Source organism: Dryobates pubescens, chromosome 12, assembly GCF_014839835.1.
Source record: "Dryobates pubescens isolate bDryPub1 chromosome 12, bDryPub1.pri, whole genome shotgun sequence".
Lineage (NCBI taxonomy): Eukaryota > Metazoa > Chordata > Aves > Piciformes > Picidae > Dryobates > Dryobates pubescens.
Genome location: NC_071623.1, coordinates 6,551,872 through 6,572,847, shown reverse-complemented (window position 1 = coordinate 6,572,847; position 20,976 = coordinate 6,551,872). Strand labels below are relative to the sequence as shown.

Below are 20,976 nucleotides of genomic sequence, written 5' to 3'. Positions count from 1 at the left end.
ACAAGCATTTTTAATTACCAGCACTCTTGCTTTTCCTCCTCCCCCCCAAAAAAAACCTCCAAATATTTAAGGAATGCTAACTTTTATCAAGAGTGGAGCAAAGCACACAACCTGTCAAAATCCAGAAATGCTTGCAGGGGGTGGAATGGAGGAAGGGAGCTGTTAAAACCAAAGTGGCCTCTTAGACACAGTTCTGAAACATTTGGCTCTGCCAGCAAGATGTCTGATACCAGTACCCATCTTCAGTGACTGGTTTCATGTTTCAAGGATTCTCCTGCATCAGCCAAACCATCTCACGTGGCAAAAGGGTGGGTGTTTGTTACAGTGCTTAACATTTTAAGAGAACCATGTAAGACTACATATATTGATGGATTTCAGTATATATTGAAGTTATCTGCTAGTGTACTAGCTAACAGCTGAAAAGAAAAAGTAGAATTAAGGGCTAATTTCAGAACCTGTGGGATTTTATTGCTAGCTTTATCTTCATGTCTCTTGGCTCGCAGATGTACGACTTTCCCACTTTGAGGCAACTATCACTCTCCTTCCCCTCTACTCTGCCCTGGTGAGACCTCACCTGGACTATTACGTCCAATTTTGGGCTTCCCAGTTCAAGAGGGACAAGGATCTGATGGAGAGAGTCCAACAGAGAGCTAACAGGATGATTAAGGGACTGGAGCACTGCCTGATGAGGAGAGGCTGAGAGCCCTGGGGCTTTCTAGTCAGGAGAAGACTGAGAGGGGATTTAATAAATGTTTATAAATATCTGAGGCCTGAGTGTCAAAAGGGAGGGGACAGGCTCTGCTCAGTTGCAGCCTGGGATAGGACAAGGGGCAATGGATAGAAACTCCAGCACAGGAGGTTCCACCTCAACACGAGGAGGAACTTGTTCACTGTGAGGGTCACAGAGCCCTGGAGCAGGCTGCCCAGAGAGCTTGTGGAGTCTCCTTCTCTGGAGACGTGCAAGCCCTGTCTGGATGTGTTCCTGTGTGACCTGTGCTGGATTCTATGGCCCTGCTCTGGGAAGGGGGTTCAAAGGTCCCTTCCAACCCCTAACATCCTGTGATCCTATGATCAACCCAAATTCCTACATCTTAATTCTTTCCCTTTGCCGAAAGATATTCTGCACAACGCTATGTCTTCCTCACTCACCTCTCAACTTCTCCATCCACTGTACTAAAAACTTTTCGTCGCTCCCATTCCTCACAGCTCATCTGCCTCAGCAGCAGCCCCGGGCCAGCTTTCCCTGTGTGTCTCTAAGAGTCCCTTCCGTCGGGGCTGGTTTGACAGGACCTGGCCGCGCCAGCGCTGAGGGCGAATCCCGCCTCAGCCGATGCCGCTCTTCAGCCCAGCAGGCCTGGCCGCCGCTGCCCCGCGTAGCGACGGCCAAAACTGACCGAGGCCCAAGGGCCGTGACGGAACTCGTCACCACAAGTCCCGACCGGATCGGTCGCCCGCGGTCACCGAGAGAGCCTCCCCGGCTAGGGGGGCGGCATGGCCGTGTCTGGGACTGACCCGCTCCTGCCTTTCGCCCGCGCTCCGTCGTGCCTGGCGGCCACCTCCCGCTAAGGCAGGCGCATCATCCCCCTCGGCTCTCCACCTCACCCCGCCCAGCGGCCCAGCCCGGCACCTGCGGGAGGTGAGGGCCGGAGTCGCGGTGAATCCGCCCCGCGGCGAGGCGCGCAGGCGCCGTCCGCCAGGCAGGTACGGCCCGGGCGCCATGTTGTGAGCGGAAGCCGGGCCCGAGCGGCGGGCCGGGGGGAGGGCGGAAGCGCGGCTCCGCCTGGCAGCGGGGAGGGGGTGAGGGGAGGGACGGACGGACGGCGGCAGCGGGCAACAGTCGCCGCAGGAGCCACTGCTACAGCCAGTCGGGGTGTCCTGCGCCCTCCGGAGGTGCGCGTTGCCTGCCTCGCCGCCCCCGCCTCGCCGCCGGGGTGCGGGAAAGCGGAGTGCACAGGCTGCGGGAGCCGAGCGGGGAAGATGCCCCTAGCGCAGTTGGCGGACCCTTGGCAGAAGATGGCTGTAGAGAGCACAGCCGAGAGCAGCACTGAGGTACGGGGCGGGTGGGTGTTGTTGTGGGGAAAGTTGTGAGGAGGGGACGGGACCTGAGCTCCCGCTGACTCCGCCGCGCAAAGGACGGGCAGAGTTTCCCTGAGCCCCGGTGACTGCAGGCGGGGGGGGGACGAAGGGCAGCGGCCCGATGGAGGACGAGGCGATGCGGGGCACCGAGCCTTCGAGCGGCTCGGTCGGGCAGCGGGGAATGAGGGCTGGCGCCTGCCGCCCGGCTGTCCCCTGGGCGCCGCTTCCTCTGTGGGGCACTGACTCATGGCTCGGACTGGCCGGGACTCCCCCGCGCCGGAGCTTGGGGCGTGTTTCACGGGACCGGGCTGCTCCCGGCTCGCTCCCTCCCCTTCCGCCCCTTCCTCGGCTGGGAGTAACCTGCTTCTACGGTGGCGGCCGACTCTGGCGCTTTTGTTCCAGCGCGGTGTCTGGTTACTGTCACAGCGAGTTTCCCTTCCCGGGGCGGCCCCACCGCCTCCGCAAGCGCGACCCGGGTCGGGAGGTGGGGGGGGTTGGGGGCGTGAGGGCCGGGGCCTGCCCTCACCTTGCCCGGTGCCCTCGCCTCGCCTTGCTGGTGCTCCCCCTGCCGCGGCCAAGACCCGTCCCCGCCCGGGTGCCACAGCCCCCTTATCTAAGCAGGATGGGGTTGTCTCCGCAGTTTCGCAAGCGTTTGGGAAACCGCAGGGATGTTTCGCATGGGTAAAGCTTTGTGCTTAGCGGCGTTTACGGGAACGTCCCTGAGATGCGGCGCAATGTGGTTTCGTGCTGTGGGTAGCGGGGACTTCGTGTTGTTCACCCGCCCTTTTGAGGCAGGCTGCGTGTCAGCTTTCCCAGGCTGGGATAGTGAGAGTGGCTGGAAGCTAGATTCACGGAGGCCATAGATGCCTTCAGATATTTTCATTTTTTCCTACAGTGTACTACTACTGTGTTGGTTCGGATCTATGTAAACACTACTCCTACACAGTCAGTTGTGCTCGCTTCGTGATTCTCTAGTAGCCCACAATGCATGTGCTCGTTTGCGACTAGACTCCCATCTGAAACAGGATAGCTTCCTCTGACAGTGCAGCTTCTACCTGAATCTGCTCCAGCTGATAGGCAGCCAGGCTGCTTCAAGTGATGCTGATCTTGAAAGGTATGGACTCAGGCCAGCTCACAAGAGTCAGACAAAAGGTTAGGACGTTGTCCTTAGTGGAGCAAAGAGAGTGAGCAGCGTGAAGTTTGTGCCTTACCAGGAGTATCTGCCCTTTTGATGTTTGTCTTGTCTTCCTTTTGCTTCAAGTGTCTGCATCTCTGGAGGTCAGAAGAATCTGCAGTTCTGATTTGACAGGCAGATCTGTCTTTTAAGTTCTTGCCAGTTATTCACTGACTTCTGAAGTGGAGATCTTAGTGAGCTACAATAGTAGTGTGATGCTTGGAGGTAAGGGAAGAAGGTGCCAGGGGAGATGTTTCTGCAAGACCACTTAGACTAATGATTTAGAGAAAAGGTTGTAACTATTCCTTTAGTTTTCCACCTACACTGAATGTAGCCTGTGTAACTTCAGTAATGGTGTATGTGCTGGAAAGGTAGTAAAAATAAGTTATCTGAAGTACATGGATGTGCATGATTAATTGTACTTGTTTTAGTGTATTTTACATTTCCCTAATCTTACACTGATATGATTGTAGAGCAGTTTATCACAAAAAAAAATAATATTTCTGGACCACTATCAAAACATGAAACAGCACTGGACTGACAGGTTTGTTCTCTTATGGTTCTAGTCTAGGACAAGTCCTCAGTTCTTGAAAGTGCTTGACTGCACCTGTAACAGCTTCTCAGATGACCACTCAAAGAGAAGAAGGTGGGCTTAGAAAGGATGCTTACCTGAAATGAGTCTTTAAGAAAAGACATTTTAGTTAAAATATTTAAGTCAAATGCATAAACAAGTGACCTAAATGCATAACTTATGTTTTCGGTTTGCATGAGCTGTGTTTATGTGTGCATAGCACTATCCTAATTACAGACCCAATCCTGCAAGAGTATCCTTGGGCAAAAATACTTCTTCCATCCACCTGGAAAGTCATTGTGGTTTCAGTCATAGTTTGATAGTAATAATGTCTTCAGCTGTAATACTGAGTGAGGGAAAGACTTTCTGCTAAGCTCTCAGATTGACTGACACAGCTCTTGTCATGCTGCGTTATCCACATGGAAGTGCAAATTACTGCACTTTAAAACTGATCTGGGATACTTTGCTTGTCTTAACAGCTCATTGAGTTTTTTTAATGTTGTTTATTTTTTTTTTAAATATATGCTTCCCAGGGCAGTCCTGTGTTTGGTTTTATAGTGATACTACTGAGGGGGTGATTTGTTGTGATGTGAGAGCAAATTTAGTAGGAGAAATAGAACACCTTTAACTAGAATTACTTTGGGAGATGGTATAGTTAACCAGGAGCAGCTGCCATAGCTGAGGTGTACAGGAGAGCAGATCTGTAGAATATGGTCATTAGTAGAAAATAATGCAAATAGGTGGGGTTTTTTTTTAGATAAAATATGGGTTTATGGTTTTCAGACATCACGTCTCTACTGGTACAAAGAGGTGAATGATCCACGTTGCATCTCTAACAGCTTTTTTCAACATATAAAGTTGTTGCACTATTTAAAAACTAATTTCTCTTTATAGCATCTTATGTGGGTTTGTTTTCTTCTGGGCTTTAGAGTACCTTTAGAGTCTGTAGAATGCTGCTTTCTTTTACTGACTCAGGGTTTGATCAAGCTTTGTAATGAGCATGGGTTTCTTTTTCATGGTGAAAATGTGTCTGTTATTTCAAGTCATCAAGCAAATAAAGTATTGATGATCTGAGTTTGCATTTGAATGCCTGAATCACTGGCCTGATCTTTTGATCTGTACTCCCATCTATGCATATAAATGTTGACAAGAGGAGAATGATTACAGTTATGGCAGTCAAAATGTGGACACCAGGACTTTGAAGGAGCCGAAAGGAGGTGCCATTTGCTAGACTTTATGCCTTCTATCTTTAGGAGTTTTAGGTGCTCTAGATTGGCTGTGGAGAAAGTTCATTTTTTCCCACTGCTCTTGACAGGATTTATAATCATCTGTTTATGTGTCTGAATAGATGATGTGAATCCCCTTTTGCAAAATGCCTTGTTTTATCTTCTGTATCCAGAACCTTGCACAGGACAAGGTTTGTTACCATTTAACATTTACGCTGATGAGATTCTGCCACTTTGCTCTGGTAAGACCTCACCTGGAGTACTGTGTCCAGCTCTGGAGAGCTCTCAACACAGGAAGGACATGGACCTGATGGAGCAGGTGCAGAGGAAGGCCACAAAAATGATCAGGGGCTGGAGCATCTCTGCTACAAGGGACAGGATGGGGGTGTTAGCCTGGAGAGGAGAACCCTCCAGGGAGACCTAACAGCAGCCCTCCAGTACTTGAAAGGGGCTACAAGAAAGCTGCAGAGGGACTGTTTCCAAAGGCCTGCAGTGATAGGACCAGGGACAATGGTTTGAAATGAGAGAAGGACTGATTTAGATTGGATGTTAGGAACAAGTTCTGCACCATGAGGGTGGTGGAACACTAGAATAGGTTGCCCAGGGAGGTGGTTGAGGCGCCATTTCTGGAGCTGTTCAAGGTGAGGCTGGATAAGGCTCTGAGCAGCCTGCTCTAGTGGAAGATGACCCTGTGGACACTTGCCGGGGGGGTGGGGGTGAAGGGGGAGGCGGGAGGAGTGTTGGCCTAGATGACCTTTGGAGGTCCCTTCCAACCCAAACCATTCTCTAATGTAATTTATGCAATTTTTGCATTGTCTTTCCATTCCGATGTCAGTGTGACATTCTCTCTCAGTGGATACTTCTGGCATGGGATCTGAAATTTATCAGATGTCTTGCCACCTCAAGCCATGGAGCTGCTGTGGTTGTGACTGTCTCTTTACATTCTGTACTAGTTCATGTAATCAGCGTTGTACTTGGGTTCCACAGGAACAGACACTGTAGTTAGAGTAATTTCTTGAATAGCCACCACAGGAAAACAATTCAAAGACACGATAGAATTACCTAAATGGTTTATGTGGATTTTGAAGACCATCCATCCTCTGTCCATGACAGGCAGAATTCTCTGCAGCACTTGGCTATCCACTTCTCATCCATACCTGCTGTCAGTAGAGTGCATTCTCAGTCTGGGCTTTTCACAGCTTTTTGGCATGCCATTTACTTACACTGGATTAAAAGTGGCAACTGTCAATTTAATTCTCATCTAAATAAGTCATATACCATGCATTCCACAAGCTGCTGTGATAGGTAACAGATGTTTTATATATATATATATATATATATGTAAATAGTATCTAGAGGAACATATCAGCTGTATGAGAAATGCTTAGGTATGGGTTGGTTTGGGTGGTTTTGTTTTCCCTTCAGGATTTTCAGATCCTTAATGGTGCAATTTTTACCTGCTCGGTTTCTTTAGTTAACACAGCCCTGCAACGTGACATAGCACAGATTGGCCTGCTGTCAAACGAGTGGGATAGAAGGGGGCAGCAGCTTTGCTCTGCTGAGTTCACTACCTTCATAGTGTATTGGGTGTGCTCTGCAGCTCTTGATTTCCACATGGAAGGTGTTGAATTTGACACCTGGAGTCATCCCATTGGTTTTCTTCCGACACCAGCAGTTCTGCGCTTGTTAGTGTTGCACTCATTGTGGCGCAGATAATTTCTTACCACTGCGAGGACACCTAACACAAAAGTAGATGCGAGCCGACTGGCATGTTTAAAGGCATGTCTGTTGTCTTGGAATTCATTACGATCTGTCACACTAGCTGTAGTTGTTTGTCATTTGGAATGCCTGACTTAGGTTTTCAGTGATACATAGACTAAGGTGGGCGGTTAATTATTTCTGCACATCAGAAATATTAGCTTTATGAGTTGGTCGATCTTGGCAGGTCTATCAACTTTGAAGAACTCATTCAAGAGACTGTTTTTGCTGGCTTTGGGTTGTGTTTTAGTGTAGTGTTTGCTTTGATTGTGGGGGGGAGGAGGGTGTGGTTTATTTTTTTCCCCAAATATTATTCAATAGCTGTATTCCAGTAATGAAACCTAAGCATGGGGGTTTTTTTCAGGCAAGAGTAGAGCTTTCTTTTTTCAATCCTGGTGACTTTCGAGAGTGGAATAATTGAATCAGTAAAACTGAGAAAGTTAGAATCTTTTCAGGGAATTTTTAAGTTTAGATCATCTAAAGTGCTTGATTACTGCCAAGTATTGTGCTATATGCTTGCAAACATGATACTGAGCTGCATATTCTCTGAAATAAGATTAAATGTCTCACACATTGGAAATGGAGGGGCTAGGGGGTTGGGGGAGCCAGTCCTGTGTAGCAGATGGGAAAATGAGGCTCAGCAGTTTAGTGACTTCATCTAACATCATTCGTGGGCTCTGTTTTAGCGCTAGGAGATGAACTCTGATTTTCAAGGACCTACTGCAGTGGCCCAACCACAAAGTTACTGCTGGCTCATTCTTATCGGTAACAGTTACCATATGTTCCCTTTGATGCAAGGAACCCCCTGTGGTATGCTTAATGCTCCACTTAACTCATTTTGGAGGAAATGTACTGCATGCCTTTTTTTTTCTTTTTTTTTCTTTTATTTTATTTTTTTTTTTGAGTGAAGCAGTTCAATTGTGTAAAAAGTAGCACGTGTCTTCCAAGCACATCATCATGGTCTCGGTCTCTTTTCTGCCCCAATTTCTAAGGTTCCATGTACTTAATTGCCATTTAACATTTAATTGCAAGCATTCATGTATCAGAACATGCTTAAGTATATACAGAAGATATGAAGAAATAGATTTATTTATTTTTTTTGTCCTGCAGGTTCAAAAAGTGGTGCTTTCAGGATGTAATCAGGACCATGGTGATTATGATTTGTGTTATTCCTTACATAGCATGAGTGCCAAAATGAGTTACTGTTAGAAGTTTGACTTGCATGTCAAATAATCCCTTTTTTTTTTTTCATTGAACAGGGAGTCTTTGTATGTCTTCTAGCAGTTGACATTTGTTGTATAATCACCTTGGAAATCCTGAGTTTGAAGTTGCTCCATATCTTAGCCTCTTTTCTTAGCAGAAACCATTGAAATAGCTAAATGAGAAATTGAGCATAAATGTGTAATGATTTAGTTGACTTCAATATTAAATTTCAACCTTTGTCCTTTATCATACAAAGAGATTCTGAGAAACCAGCTCATGTCTGAAAACTTGTGTCTGCATTGTAAGGAGCTGCAGCACACATCCTTGCTGTGCATGCTGTCTGCCCCCAGATTCATGGGGGAAGGACCTGGTGCATACTCCTTTGTGTGTACCCTTGGTTCCCTTTGGAAGGAGCCCGGGCAGGCACACAGCATTTTCATGGGCCTAGGACTGCAGGAGGCAGGGAAGCTGAAGTCTACCTGCCTTCTGCTCTAGTAAGACCTCACCTGGCATCCAGTTCTGGAGTCCTCAGCACAGGAAGGACACAGATCTGATGGAGGAGTTTCAGAGGAGTGCCATGAAAATAATGAGGATGCTGGAGCACCTGTCCTACGAGGACAGGCTGAGGGAACTGGGGTTCAGCCTGGTTTGGATTGGAAGGGACCTCCAAAGGTCATCCAGTCCAACCTCCCTGCAGTCAAGAGGGACATCTTCTACTACATGAGGTTGCTCAGCCTTGTCAAGCCTGACCTTGAATATCTCTAGGAATAGGGCCTCAACTACCTCCCTGGGCAACTTGTTGAAGTGTTCCACCACCCTCATGGTGCAGAACTTGTTCCTCACATCCAATCTCAAATCTGCTCTGCTCTCATTTCAAACCATTGCCCCTGGTCCTATCACTGCAGCCCTTTGCAAACAGTCCCTCTGCAGCCTTCTTGTAGCCCCCTTTGGGTTCTGGAGGGCTGCTCTTAGGTCTCCCCAGAGCATTCTCTTCTCCAGTTTGAACAACCTCAGCTCCCTCAGCCGGTCCTCATAGCAGAGGTGCTCCAGCTCCCTGATCATCTCCATGGCCTTCCTCTGCACTTGCTCTATCAGGTCCATGTCCTTCCTGTGTTGAAGGCTCACATAGTTTAATTTATCTGTATATGCTAACTTAAGGAAGTTTGGCTTTGTACCTAAATGATCTGCGTGTTAATGGCTTATATCTGAGATTGTCCACAGAGAGCCAAGTTTCAATGTCTTCCTGTTTGTTTTATGACTAGCCAAGGAAGAAGTCAGTTACCTTAGTCAATAAAGTTTAGAATAAATTATGGGGAATGAATGGCACTTAAAGTAGAAAGTTTTATATAAAAGGAATACTTGCAGTAGATTTTTTTCCTTAAAATACAGACTTGTATATCTAACTCTTTGTTTGGTTTCATCCCCCTCCCCCCCCCCAAAAAAAAAGAGGTTTTCATACTTGCATGTACTGTTTTTAGCATAGTACATGCAACATATATTGAATGTACCTGTGAGAGAACAGCCAGAGAAGTCTATGATGATAGCTCAGTTCTGCTAATTATGTGTAATAAGTGTTAATCAGGTGAGGATTTAGGTAAGTGCTTTGGATCTGCATGTCTTTGGAGCTCAGGAGTTAGGGCACAAGTCAGTAATTCAGATCCTATTAATGCTTTATATTTTAGTTAAACACTGGGATAGATTGTGAGAATTCAGTTACTGAAGAAATTTAAGAGGGGTAAGACATAAACATCTTGTGAGCAGCATTGTAGGAATAGCTGATCGTGCCTTGGTGCACTGAGATACATTGGATGACCTCTCAAGGTCCTTTCAGTCTATTTTCAACTATTTTTGTGCAGACCTAGGAATTTTTTCTCGGGGTAGCTCACTGCTGCTTAGAATAGTAAGTTTGAGTGTATACAGTTAAAAGGCTTTTACTGAACATACTTCCATGCAGTGCTTTGTGTTGCCAGCAGCACATTTGTTAGGAATATTTCAGTGGGAATCTGCTTTGAAATGAACCAGAAGCATTGTTACAGTTTTATTCAAGTCAAGAATCACACAGTTCTTGAGCTTTATCTCTCAGCTGAGAGTCCCTCCAAAGCACCAGTGTTAAGTGCTGGGATCTGTATGGAGTCAGTGTTATAATGACTCAATAATAAAGGAAGTTTTTTATGTGTTTTAAAATGCTTATTTTGGGTATCCTACACTTTATTTCACAGGCTTTAAAGGGGACAGAAAAAGGGTTTTTATTAAATCCTACAACAGGTTAAAAGATGTTGGGTAGATCTGGAAGTTTTGGTAGCTGAAAACTAGGAATTACCTGGGAGAAACTTCAGACTCATCCAGGTGATTTATTTAAATAAAAATTCCAAGGCACAGTTAAATCATCTCCTGTGTTACTGACACGTTAAAACTTCCAGATAATGATTTCTTAAATGGTGTGATTCAGATATCTTATCCTGTCTGCTCATTTGGGTACTCAAAACATCAGCCTGCCCCGATATGCAGTTCATAATTCTTGATTTGTCCAATTGCAAAGTGCAGGAATAGAGCACCTTAAAAAAAATGATACCTTAACTGGGGGCTCTGCTAAAGGGCACCAATTGCAGGGGAAAAAGTCAGTAGTTCTATAATAGTCTGTTAATAGTATGAAGGCAGCTTGCTAACTCTTATTCAATCCTAATATTAATAATTAGAATAACCCAGGTTGGAAGAGACCTTCAAGATCATCGCGTCCAACCTATTATCCAACCCACCTAATCAACTAAACCATGCAACCAAGCACCCTGACAAGTCTCCTCCTAAACACCTCCAGTGATAGTGATTCCACCACCTCCCTGGGCAGCCCATTCCAATGGGCAATCACTCTCTCTGTGTAGAATTTCTTCCTCACCTCCAGCCTAAACCTCCCCTGGCACAGCTTGAGACTGTGTCCTCTTGTTCTGGTGCTGGGTGCCTGGGAGAAGAGACCAACCCCCACCTGGCTACAACCTCCCTTCAGGTAGTTGTAGACAGCAAGAAGGTCTCCCCTGAGCCTCCTCTTCTCCAGGCTAAGCAACCTCAGCTCCCTCAGCCTCTCCTCATAGGGCTTGTGTTCCAAACCCCTCACCAACTTTGTTGCCCTTCTCTGGACACATTCCAGCAAGTCAACATAATTAGGAAATGTTGAGGATAATGGCAGAAGAATTATCCCCAAAACTACAGCTCACAGCAATTTCATAAGGGGTTTTAAAATAACTGATAAACATATTTGGATTAAAAAAAAAAAAAGTTACAAATATTTGGCAAAGAGGCTACTTAAACATCCCAAAATAGTCCTACCAACAGTCAAAACACAAAGCAGAGATGTTTTGGTGGTGGAAGAAGTTATTTGGTGGTATCTAATACTGAGGAAGCTATGGGGACAAAATTATATCCTTCAGGAAAAAAAATAAATCTGTGAGGCTGTAGGAAAGAACATAAAGTTCAGGAAGATAAAGCCAAATAGGCAGAACTTCGGTTTGCAAACAGAATGTGAGAGTGGAGACAGTGAAGTGAATCTAAAAGCTTGAAGTCTGTCCTGTCTGTAATAAGAATGAAACTAATGAGGAAGCATAGGAAAAAAAAATTACTAACCCAGGTAACATGATGATTTGTCCACTTAAAAATTCTGTTAATATGGTTTAGATATCTATAAAAAACCCTCTGTGAAGGTAGTGGTGAGTACCTGAAGCTGTCATCAAAATAAGATGTTCTGCACAAAGTTGGTTTATTTGCATTGCTGGTTTGGGTGCTCAGTGGTGTTTTTCACCCAACAGATTTATAGAATGCTTTTGTTTGGAAGAGACCTTAAAGGTCATCTAGTTCCAACACCCCTCCCTTCCACTAGACCAGGTGGCTCAAGGCCTTGTCTAAACTGGCCTTCAGCACCTCCAGGAAGGAGGCATCCACAAACCTCCCTGGATGACATGTCTCGCCTCCCTCACTGGAAAGAATTTCTTCCTAATGTCTAGCCTAAATCTGCCCTCCTCAAGTTTCAATCCATTCTCTCTCATCCTATTACCTCAGGTCTTTTTATAAAGTCCCTTCCCATCTTTCTTGTAGGCGTCTTTCAGGTACTGGAAGGCTGCTCTAAGGTCTCCCCAGAGCCTTCTCTTTTCCAGGCTGAACAGCCCCAACTCTCAGCCTGTCCCCACAGGGGAGGTTCTCCAGCCCTCTGATAATCTTCATTGCCTTCTTCTGGACCTGCCCCAGCACCTCCATGTCCCTCTTATGCTGGGGGCACCAGAACTGTATGCATTACTCTTAAGTGGGGTCTCACAAGAGCAGAGGGGCAGAATCCCCTCCCTGTCCTGCTCCTCTCACTGCTTTACTGCGCTTGAGCCACTCCTCATGAGCCCAGTGCTGCTCAGAAGGATAGGCAGGAATAGCATTAGGTTTATTGTGCAGATGGCCAAGAGAGTAGAATTTTTGGATCCCTGGCAGGAAATATTTGAACTATAATTGCAAGGGGGGAAAAAAAAAAATTACAAATGACATGAAGACTGTAGATCAGTGTGTCGTGGCAGTGTGTAGAGTGCAGCATGTTCTCTGCTTCACAAAAAGTGGTTAACTGCTTGTGGGTGGGATGTGGGCTGCATTTCTTGTACTCTTTTACAAAGGATTTGGTATATTTTGTCAGTAGTGATACCATAATATGTGCCACTAACTGCGACCTCTTGATGTCTTCTAGCATGGTTATTTATGAGCATGGGCCAAGAAGTGAAATAGTCTGGATTAGGATAAAAAAACTTCAAACAACAAGCTATTAAATAAAATAATTTTAAAAAATAATCAAGCAACAACAACAAACTAACAAAACCCCAACAAAATGTGCAATAACAAAACCAAACCAAGAAAAAACCCAACCCAACAAAATCCACTTTCTTTAAACTGCCTTTTGCCCAGGCCAAGTCAAGTACTTGATTATATGTTGAGGTCTATGGGTTTAAACCTGTAATTTTTGATTACTAGAAATACTGGTGGTTGATTTCCTGATTTGTAGTTGATTGACTTTTGTGTCAGAGATTCTGGGGAACATTCATTTACCAGCTGCCTACTGCAGATTCCCTGATGTTTGTCTGCTTTGTGGTGAATTAGGGAACCTGCACGAACTCTTTGGTGTTGCTGTCCCTATGCCACCAGGAAAACTGCTGGAACCCAACTTCAAGTATGAACTTCTACCATATTAGTGAAATGTGGCAACAGATTTAAAAGCTTTTGGGAACCAGATTTGTAGTGAACTGAATGTGACTGTTTCCAAAGGGAAACAGAGCAGGAAGTGGAATCTGGGTGGATCAGAAAAGTGTTTTGTAGCCTACCTTTCTAAGGTATTTGCACTCTTCTGACTGTTGATGTAGTCAGGTGTTAGTAGAAGCTTTCTGTGGACCTTTTCTGTTACTTTTCTTATAGTTCTCTAATTTCATCATCTGAAATACATTCTGCTTCTGGAGTCAGGGCACTAGAAATAACCGGGTCTTTGATCCACTGTGCTGGCTTAGTGTCCCACTAGGTGGGGAGTGCAGCTGAAGAATAACCAAGGTCTAGAGTCTCAAGTCTTTCAAATTACACTGATCTATACACGTGGAAGATTTACTCAGCCTTCTCTCATTCTGCATGCATCAAACTATTCTATCTAGTCCCAGTCTATTATGTCACTGAGACATGCCCTTGGCTCTAGTTACATGCTAGAAGGAGAGTACGCCCAACAAAAAGGAACGCATTTTGTTTGCTCACCTCTTAAGCATGCTGCTGACCTCTTCCCTCCACAGTGGTTTAAACACTGCCACTTCCAATAGAGACCTTTGGGCTTTACATTTGAACTCCTAAGAAAGGCAGTATGCTTCATAGACTTCCTGAATACACAGCTGCTTTCCATTTAATAGGATCATATACTAGCAGACCATAAATCATATATTCATATTCTTCTTTACCTTACATGGCCCAGACTGCTCTGGGAAAAACTGGTTCTGCCATCCAGTGGTTCCTTCAGCATAATCATTGCTCGAGTAGAGCTATTTGAAAAGATCTTGCTAATCCAGTGATCTGGCTCAGACACATGGTGCACATGCTGATTTCTTGAGTTTGTTCCTAGTTCCAGTAAGAGTTTGGAAAGCATTGCTTGAAGTGAACTGAAATGTAACTGAAAGCAATGCAGGATTAAAGAGTGTTATAACACTCTTTATCTTTATAAATAGTGTTATAACATTATAACAAAGAGGTAAACCAGACTGTACAAACCAGCTCACCTGTGTTGTGAAAGTTTGCTGCGTTGCTTGCTTGTTTGTTTTTTCTAGTAGACTGATAAAATGTTCAAAAAGTCAAGGAGGTTAAAGATTAGAGCCTTTTTAAAACAAGAGGCTGACCACCAGGCTCTATGGTCTAGCTGGCACACTGTGGGGAAGGGATCCGTCCACAGAGACTTTGACAGGCTGGAGAGGAAGATCCAAACCAGCCTCATGAAGGTCCACAAGGCCAAGTACAAGGTTCTACTGGGCTGGGGCAATCCCAAGCACAAGTAGGCTGGGTAAGGAATGGCTTGAGAGCAGTCTGGAGAAGGTCTTGGAGCTGTCAGTTAATGAAAAACTCGCCATGAGGCAGCAGTGGTCACTGGCAGCCCAGCAGGCAGCTGTATGCTGGGCTGCATCCAAAGCAGGGAGAGGAGCAGCACTGGGAGGGGATTCTGCCCCTCTGCTCTGCTGAGACTCCACCTGGAGCACTGCCTCCAGTTCTGGAGTCCCCAGCATAAGAGGGACATGAAGCTGCTAGTGCAAGTCCAAAGGAGGGCCACAAAGATGATCAAAGGGCTGGAGAACCTCTCCTGTGGGGACAGGCTGGGAGAGTTGGGGCTGTTCAGCCTGGAGAAAAGAAGAATGTGTGGAGACCTTACAGCAGCCTTCCAGTACCTGAAAGATGTACAAGAAAGGCAGGAAAATACTTTTTACATGGGCTTGTAGTGACAGGATGAGAGGGAATGGATTGAGGGGGGCAGATTTAGACTGAAAATTAGGAGGAAATTCTTTACTATGAAAGTGGGGAGACACTGAAACAAGTTGCCCTGGGAGGTCATGGATGCCCCCTCCATGCAGGTGTTCAAGGCCTAGTGGAAGGTGCCCCTGCCATGGCAGGGGCATTAGAAGTAGCTGATCTTTAAGGTCCCTTCCAACCTAAATCATTCTCTGAATCTCACCTTTTTGTCTTCAAAGAGAGGTTTGTCTCATGTTTCTGATGGTGTGTTCCAGTTTCAACTGTTTCAGCTGCATTAAAATAATAAATGTGAAATCTTAATGCTTACTGTGTAGTAAATTCTTATTTAACTTGCAGATCAAGTACATTATTGTTCAGCATTGTCATTGTCATTATTGTTGCAGTGGGAATTACCATTCTGAAAATCTGCATGTGGAGTCAGTTTAGAGCACATGGCTTTGATACACAAATTGCCCTATTTTAGGCCCCAGAGTTTAGCCCTCATTAGTTGTTAGGACATTATAAACTCCTCCTTTCTGGCTCAAGTCAGTTGTCTTATTTGTTCTGCTGGTTTTACTTCTCATTTTTCTTTCCTATTGACAAGATGTTTGGGAAGCTATCTTATAGCATGTGCAGAATATAGGGATGTGTAGCTAAAATACAAATGTTCATTTACATATATGCCATAGATTGGGGAGAAGGGAAAGTATGTCACTTGTGGCCTTGCTAATAATGAGCTCTGCACAGAATATGCCTCCTTGTAAACAGGCTTTATTAAAAACACTCCTTTGTGCTGCTTAGCTAAGCTGGTATTTTCATGGTCTTCTATTTAATAATTTCAAGTGGTTGTGTATCTTAAGGAAGGGTAATGCAATATTCCCTGCCTGTACACTATGAGTAAAAGATGCTGCAGTGAGGAGGAATGAGGCTTTTTGGCACGTCATCTTATCAAATTTCCCTTAGCTGTACCATCAGAAGGTTGTACTGACTGCCCTTAACTGAGCTATCTTAGCAAGGTTATATTCATAGAATCATAAAATTGTCAGGATTGGGAGGGACCTCAAGGATCATCCAGTTCCACCCCCCCTGCCATGGGCAAGGACACCTCACACTACATGAGGTTGCCCAGAGCCACATCCAGCCTGACCTTAAAAGCTTCCAGGGATGAGGCTTCCACCACCTCCCTGGGCAACCTGTGCCAGTGTCTCACCACCCTCATGGAGAAGAACTTCGTAACATCAGACTTCTAGTATTGCTCCTTCCTGAATCTGCCCACTTCTAGTTTTGCTCCATTCCCCCCAGTCCTATCACTACTTGGCATCCTGAAAAGTCCCTCCCCAGCTTTCTTGTAGGCCCCCTTCAGATACTGGAAGGCCAGTTCACCTCTGTACTAGTCTTTTGCATGTGAAACTGATTCCTGATAGCTCTCTATCATGGAAAGGTGGCTTCTGGAGTAGACCAGAGTCCCAGTAGAAGTCTCTAGTATCTTCCTGAAGCCAGTTAAGATGAGAAAGTGGCAGTGCTGCCTTATGCCAGAATTCTACACTGGAGAAACAGTGATAAGCCCAGCTTTCTCCACCTCCCCGCTCCCTCAAGTAATAAAAGGAAAGCCTCTGTCATGTGGGCAATCAGTCCATGATTCTCTTAATTTGGCTTTATGCCGCTGCATCTTTTAGCAGGGAAACATGCTCAGGAGAGGACTTGGTAGAGAGCTGGTAATCATCTGAGATTGAACACTCAGTGTGTTTGCAGTATTTGAAAATTAGAATTCCGAAGTGGTGAGGATTTAATCTGTCACTTCAGACAAAACATCTCCTCCAGCCATGTGCAAGCTGGAAGATTACATTAAGCAAAAAATTGTTACTGAAAAATGCTCAGAAGGTTCCACAGAAGAAATTTCCTCCGAAAGTGAAGTGGGGGAAGAAAGGTGTAGAGTGGAGCTAAAATCTCTGAATCTCCTGAGCAGCTTTTATGAACTTTCTGACATCTAGAAAACAATTATCCACACAATCATGTAGCTTTAAGTGACTTGAGTTCTGGAAAAATAGATTAAGTGGGCTTTCCATTCTCTAGGGAAACAGTGCACAAAGGAATTTAAATTCTGTCCCTAGTCACAATGGAAAATGTAACCATTTGAAATAGTTTGGGTGACTAGAATGATGCTGAATTCCAGTTGAACTTTAGGAGCACAGGAAGAATAATGCCCTAGGTGATGCCCTGTACCATAACTTAGAAAAAGAGGTTTTTGTTTTCCTTGCAACTTGCTAACATTCATGCTTGCTGTGTAAGCAAGGTCATTCTTTCTGGGAAAGATGTCTCTTGGAGATTCTCCAAGCATAGCATCACTGTCAAGGAAAAGGAAACATTTGTTGACCAATAAGATATTGAAGCTTTTAAAAAAATCTTTATGGCTAAATTTCAAGTTAAAAAGCCTCTTTCTGTATGGCTTGTTAGAATGGTCCTTAGAGAAGGATAGAAAGGAGTAAATGCTGGCTAATGAAATTAGCTTTGCATTCATGGTGTTTAGGAGGCTATACACTGTAGATATATGTGCTTGAAGTAAACATGGTAGAGTAAGGACTTGCTACATTAGATTCATTAAATGGCTTAAGTTGGAAGGGACCTTGAGGATCATGTGGTTCCAACCCCCTGCCATGGACAGGGACACCTTCCACTGGAACAAGTTGCTCAAGGCCTCAGCCAACCTGGCCTTGAACAGCTCCAGGAAGGGGGCATCTATGATCTCCCTGGACAACCTGTTCCAGGGTCTCATCACCGTCACTGGAAAGTATTTCTTCCTAATCTCCAGACTAAATCTGCCTTCATCAGGCTTCAGGCCACTCCCTCTCATCCTATCACTGCAAGCCCATGTAAAAAATCCCTTCTTGGCTTTCTTGTACATCTTTCAAGCTTCAGTCCATTCTCTCTCATCCTAGCACTACAAGCCCTTGTAAAAAGTCCCTTCCTACCTTTCTCATAAGCCCACTTCAGGTGCTGGGAAGCCACTATAAGGTCTCCCTGGAGCTGAACAGCCTCAACTCTCAGCCTGTCCTCATAGGGGAGGTTCTCCAGCCCTCTAATCATCTTCGTGGCCCTACACTGGACCCTTAGAACCTGTTTATCTGCTCTTTGTTGTGACATTTTACTCTTCTGTCTTCAGGTTTAACTTTGCAAAAGTTGAAGTGGTGAGAAATAACCTCTGGAGGTGTAGTAGTAAGGCTTCAAACATCAGGTTGTTTTACATATTCTGTAGTGTGTCTTCATCCACGAGAATGATTAGGGGACTGGAGCATGTGCCTTATGAGGAGGGGCTGAGTGACCTGGGGCTTTTTAGTCTGGAAAAGAGAAGATTTAGAGGGGATTTAATAAATGTTTGTAAATATCTGAGGGCTGGGGGTCAGGAAGGAGGGGACAGGCTCTGCTCACTTTCTCCCTGTGCTAGGACAAGGAACAATGGATGTAAGCTGCAGCACAGGAGGTTCCACCTCAACACAAGGAGGAACTTCTTTGCTGTGAGGGTCACAGAGCCCTGGAACAGGCTTCCCAGTGAGGTTGTGGAGTCTTCTTCTCTGGAGACTTTCAAGGCCCTTCTGGATGTGTTCCTCTGTGACCTGAGCTAGAGTGTATGGTCCTGCTCTGGCAGGGGGACTGGACTCAATGATCTCTTTGGGTCCCTTCCAACCCCTGACGTCCTGTGATCCAGTTTGATAAGCATTAGGCTGAAAGCAAGAGTGGCATTGCGTGCCAGTCCTCTGTGTTTACTTCCAGTGAGTATTTTTATACCATGTGGAGAACACTTGATCCTGTACAGTAGCACACTGTAAAAGCACAGCTGCAATATATTGATTGCTGTGCTTGAATTCTATGTTTCCAGTAACTTTCTGTGTCTGTTTTTTTCACAGAATGGACAACAAATTGTGGATGAACCTATGGGAGAAGATGAAATCAACCCCCAAAGTGTGAGTAAAAGATGGTTGTAATAAAGATAGCTTGCACAGTATTGGAGGACACTGATATTACTTAATTTACAGTCAGTTTGCCACTAATGTTTTGTTTACTTTTACAAGATATGAGGTGCAATCTAATACCCTATTTTTTAAGAGAGGTTCTTTCTTAACCAAGTCTCTTGTCTGCTTTGGTTATCCTACTGTTCTAATGAACTTCCATGCTTTCCTTAGTATTTTTAGTAGGAGGTAGGATTTCCTGTCAAAAGCATAAAGCTGAATATGGTAGAATTTATAACTGGGTTGGGCCTGAGAAGGTTTGATGGTGACATGTGGCTAGATAAAGCATTCCTGAATAGGAAGAGAGGTTGAGCAACTCTTATCTTAGCAAACCTTATAAACATGTTCTGTTTTATTGTCCCCTTTTCCTAGTGCCAGTGAGCAAAGTATTTCCATGGGCTTGTGTTAGCCTTGTGAGGGCACAGGTGACAGTATTTTACATCTCTGAGTTCCAGAGTATGCTTTGTTAATAGTTAAGGTTTCAGTTGTGGTCATCTCACAACAAAGGATTCTCTCATGGTTAAACTCCACAGAGACTCAGTTGCAGATGGATATGTGCTCACTGTGTGCAATGTGATTCTTTCAGCATGGCAATGCACACCATGGGATTCTTTTCCCCTTCTATTTTGACAAGCAGTGTGTAACAGTAGCTATCACCTTTGTTTTTTCATACTGTCATAAGATTTCTTGGCATTATGAACCTCTGCTCTTTTGTTCTTATTAATTTCACATTTTTCTTACTGACCTGTGTAAAACTGGATTGTTTGCATAAAAAAAAAATCTGTATTAATCTGGAAGATTGGTTTTATTCCTTTTCTCCATAGAGCCAAGAAACCAAGATACACAGTTTTAGGTTCTTTTCCTGGGCTTCTGGTTGAAAAGTTTAGATGTATTCCAGTGTCTTAAGGGGGCCTACAAAAAAGCTGGGGAAGGACTTTTCAGGGTGTCAGGTAACGATAGGACTAGGGAGAATGGAATGAAACTAGAAATGGGTAGATTCCGATTGAATGTTAGGAAGAAATTCTTCCCCATGAGGGTGGTGAGGCACTGGAACAGGTTGCCCAGGGAGGTGGTGGAAGCCTCATCCCTGAAAGCTTTTAAGGCCAGGCTGGATGTGGCTGTGAGCAACCTGCTGTAGTGTGAGGTGTCTCTAGCCATGGCAGGGGGTAGGAGCTGGATGATCCTTGAGGTCCCTTCCAACCCTGACAATTCTATACTCTGTGTCACAGTGGAGTGCATTCAAGAATAGGAAAGCCAGTCCATTGAGGCCTAATCCTTTCCTAGGTCTTTCTTCTGGTGATTACATCAGATTACAGCTTTACTCTTGTGATGTTAGTTGGGCTAAGTTGGAGTGGAAGAGAACTTCTGTTTGTGGGTTCAGAGCTGACAAAGCTAAGGACTACAGAAGTGGTTGCATGGTGATACTTGAAGATGTTCCAAAAAGGGCAAGGAAGGACTTTGAGACTGTAGTTCCCATGGCTTTCATTATTGAAAGGCAGTATTTAAAGAAATTCTCAACCCAGGCTTCTTAAAAATAGAGGTTGAGGCTAAAAAGCAGATCCCAGTCAGGAAGGTACATTGATAATTTAAGTTCCTTAGCTTTATGTCAGACTTGATGTGACTATAGCAGTTCAGGTTTCTTCTTCAGGTTTCTTACTGCCTTGCCTCTGAATTTTTCTCAACTTCAGTGTTTACCTGCAGCTTTGTGGTAGAGGCTGCTAGCTGACTGGGAAGTCTGGTGGTAAATGGCCTTACCAATCAAATACAGGTTTTGGAACTCCACTTTTGGTTGAAGTTGAGACTTTATGTGCTGGTATTGTATGCTGTGCAGCCTTCAGTTTGTGATAAGATAGTTAATAGCTGTTTCCACCTATGAAGTATGGTGGTGGAAGCCTCGTCCCTGGAAGTTTTTGCAGCCAGGCTGGATGTGGCTCTGGGCAACCTGATCTAGTGGGAAGTGTCCCTGCCCATGGCAGAGGG

At 44.9% G+C, this 20,976-nt stretch overlaps 1 protein-coding gene across 2 annotated transcripts in view; it reads left to right on the top strand.

Annotated features, from left to right (window-relative positions):
- Positions 1-1,842: 1,842 nt before the first annotated feature.
- The window catches only part of RPS6KA3 (ribosomal protein S6 kinase A3), an 85,959-nt gene continuing 66,825 nt past the window's right edge, over positions 1,843-20,976 (top strand). For both annotated transcript variants that reach the window (XM_054165856.1, XM_054165855.1), the window contains exons 1-2: positions 1,843-2,049; positions 18,895-18,951. In XM_054165856.1, coding sequence (XP_054021831.1) covers positions 1,978-2,049; positions 18,895-18,951 — 129 coding nt within the window. In that variant the 5' untranslated portion in view covers positions 1,843-1,977. The remainder of the gene's footprint in view (positions 2,050-18,894; positions 18,952-20,976) is intronic.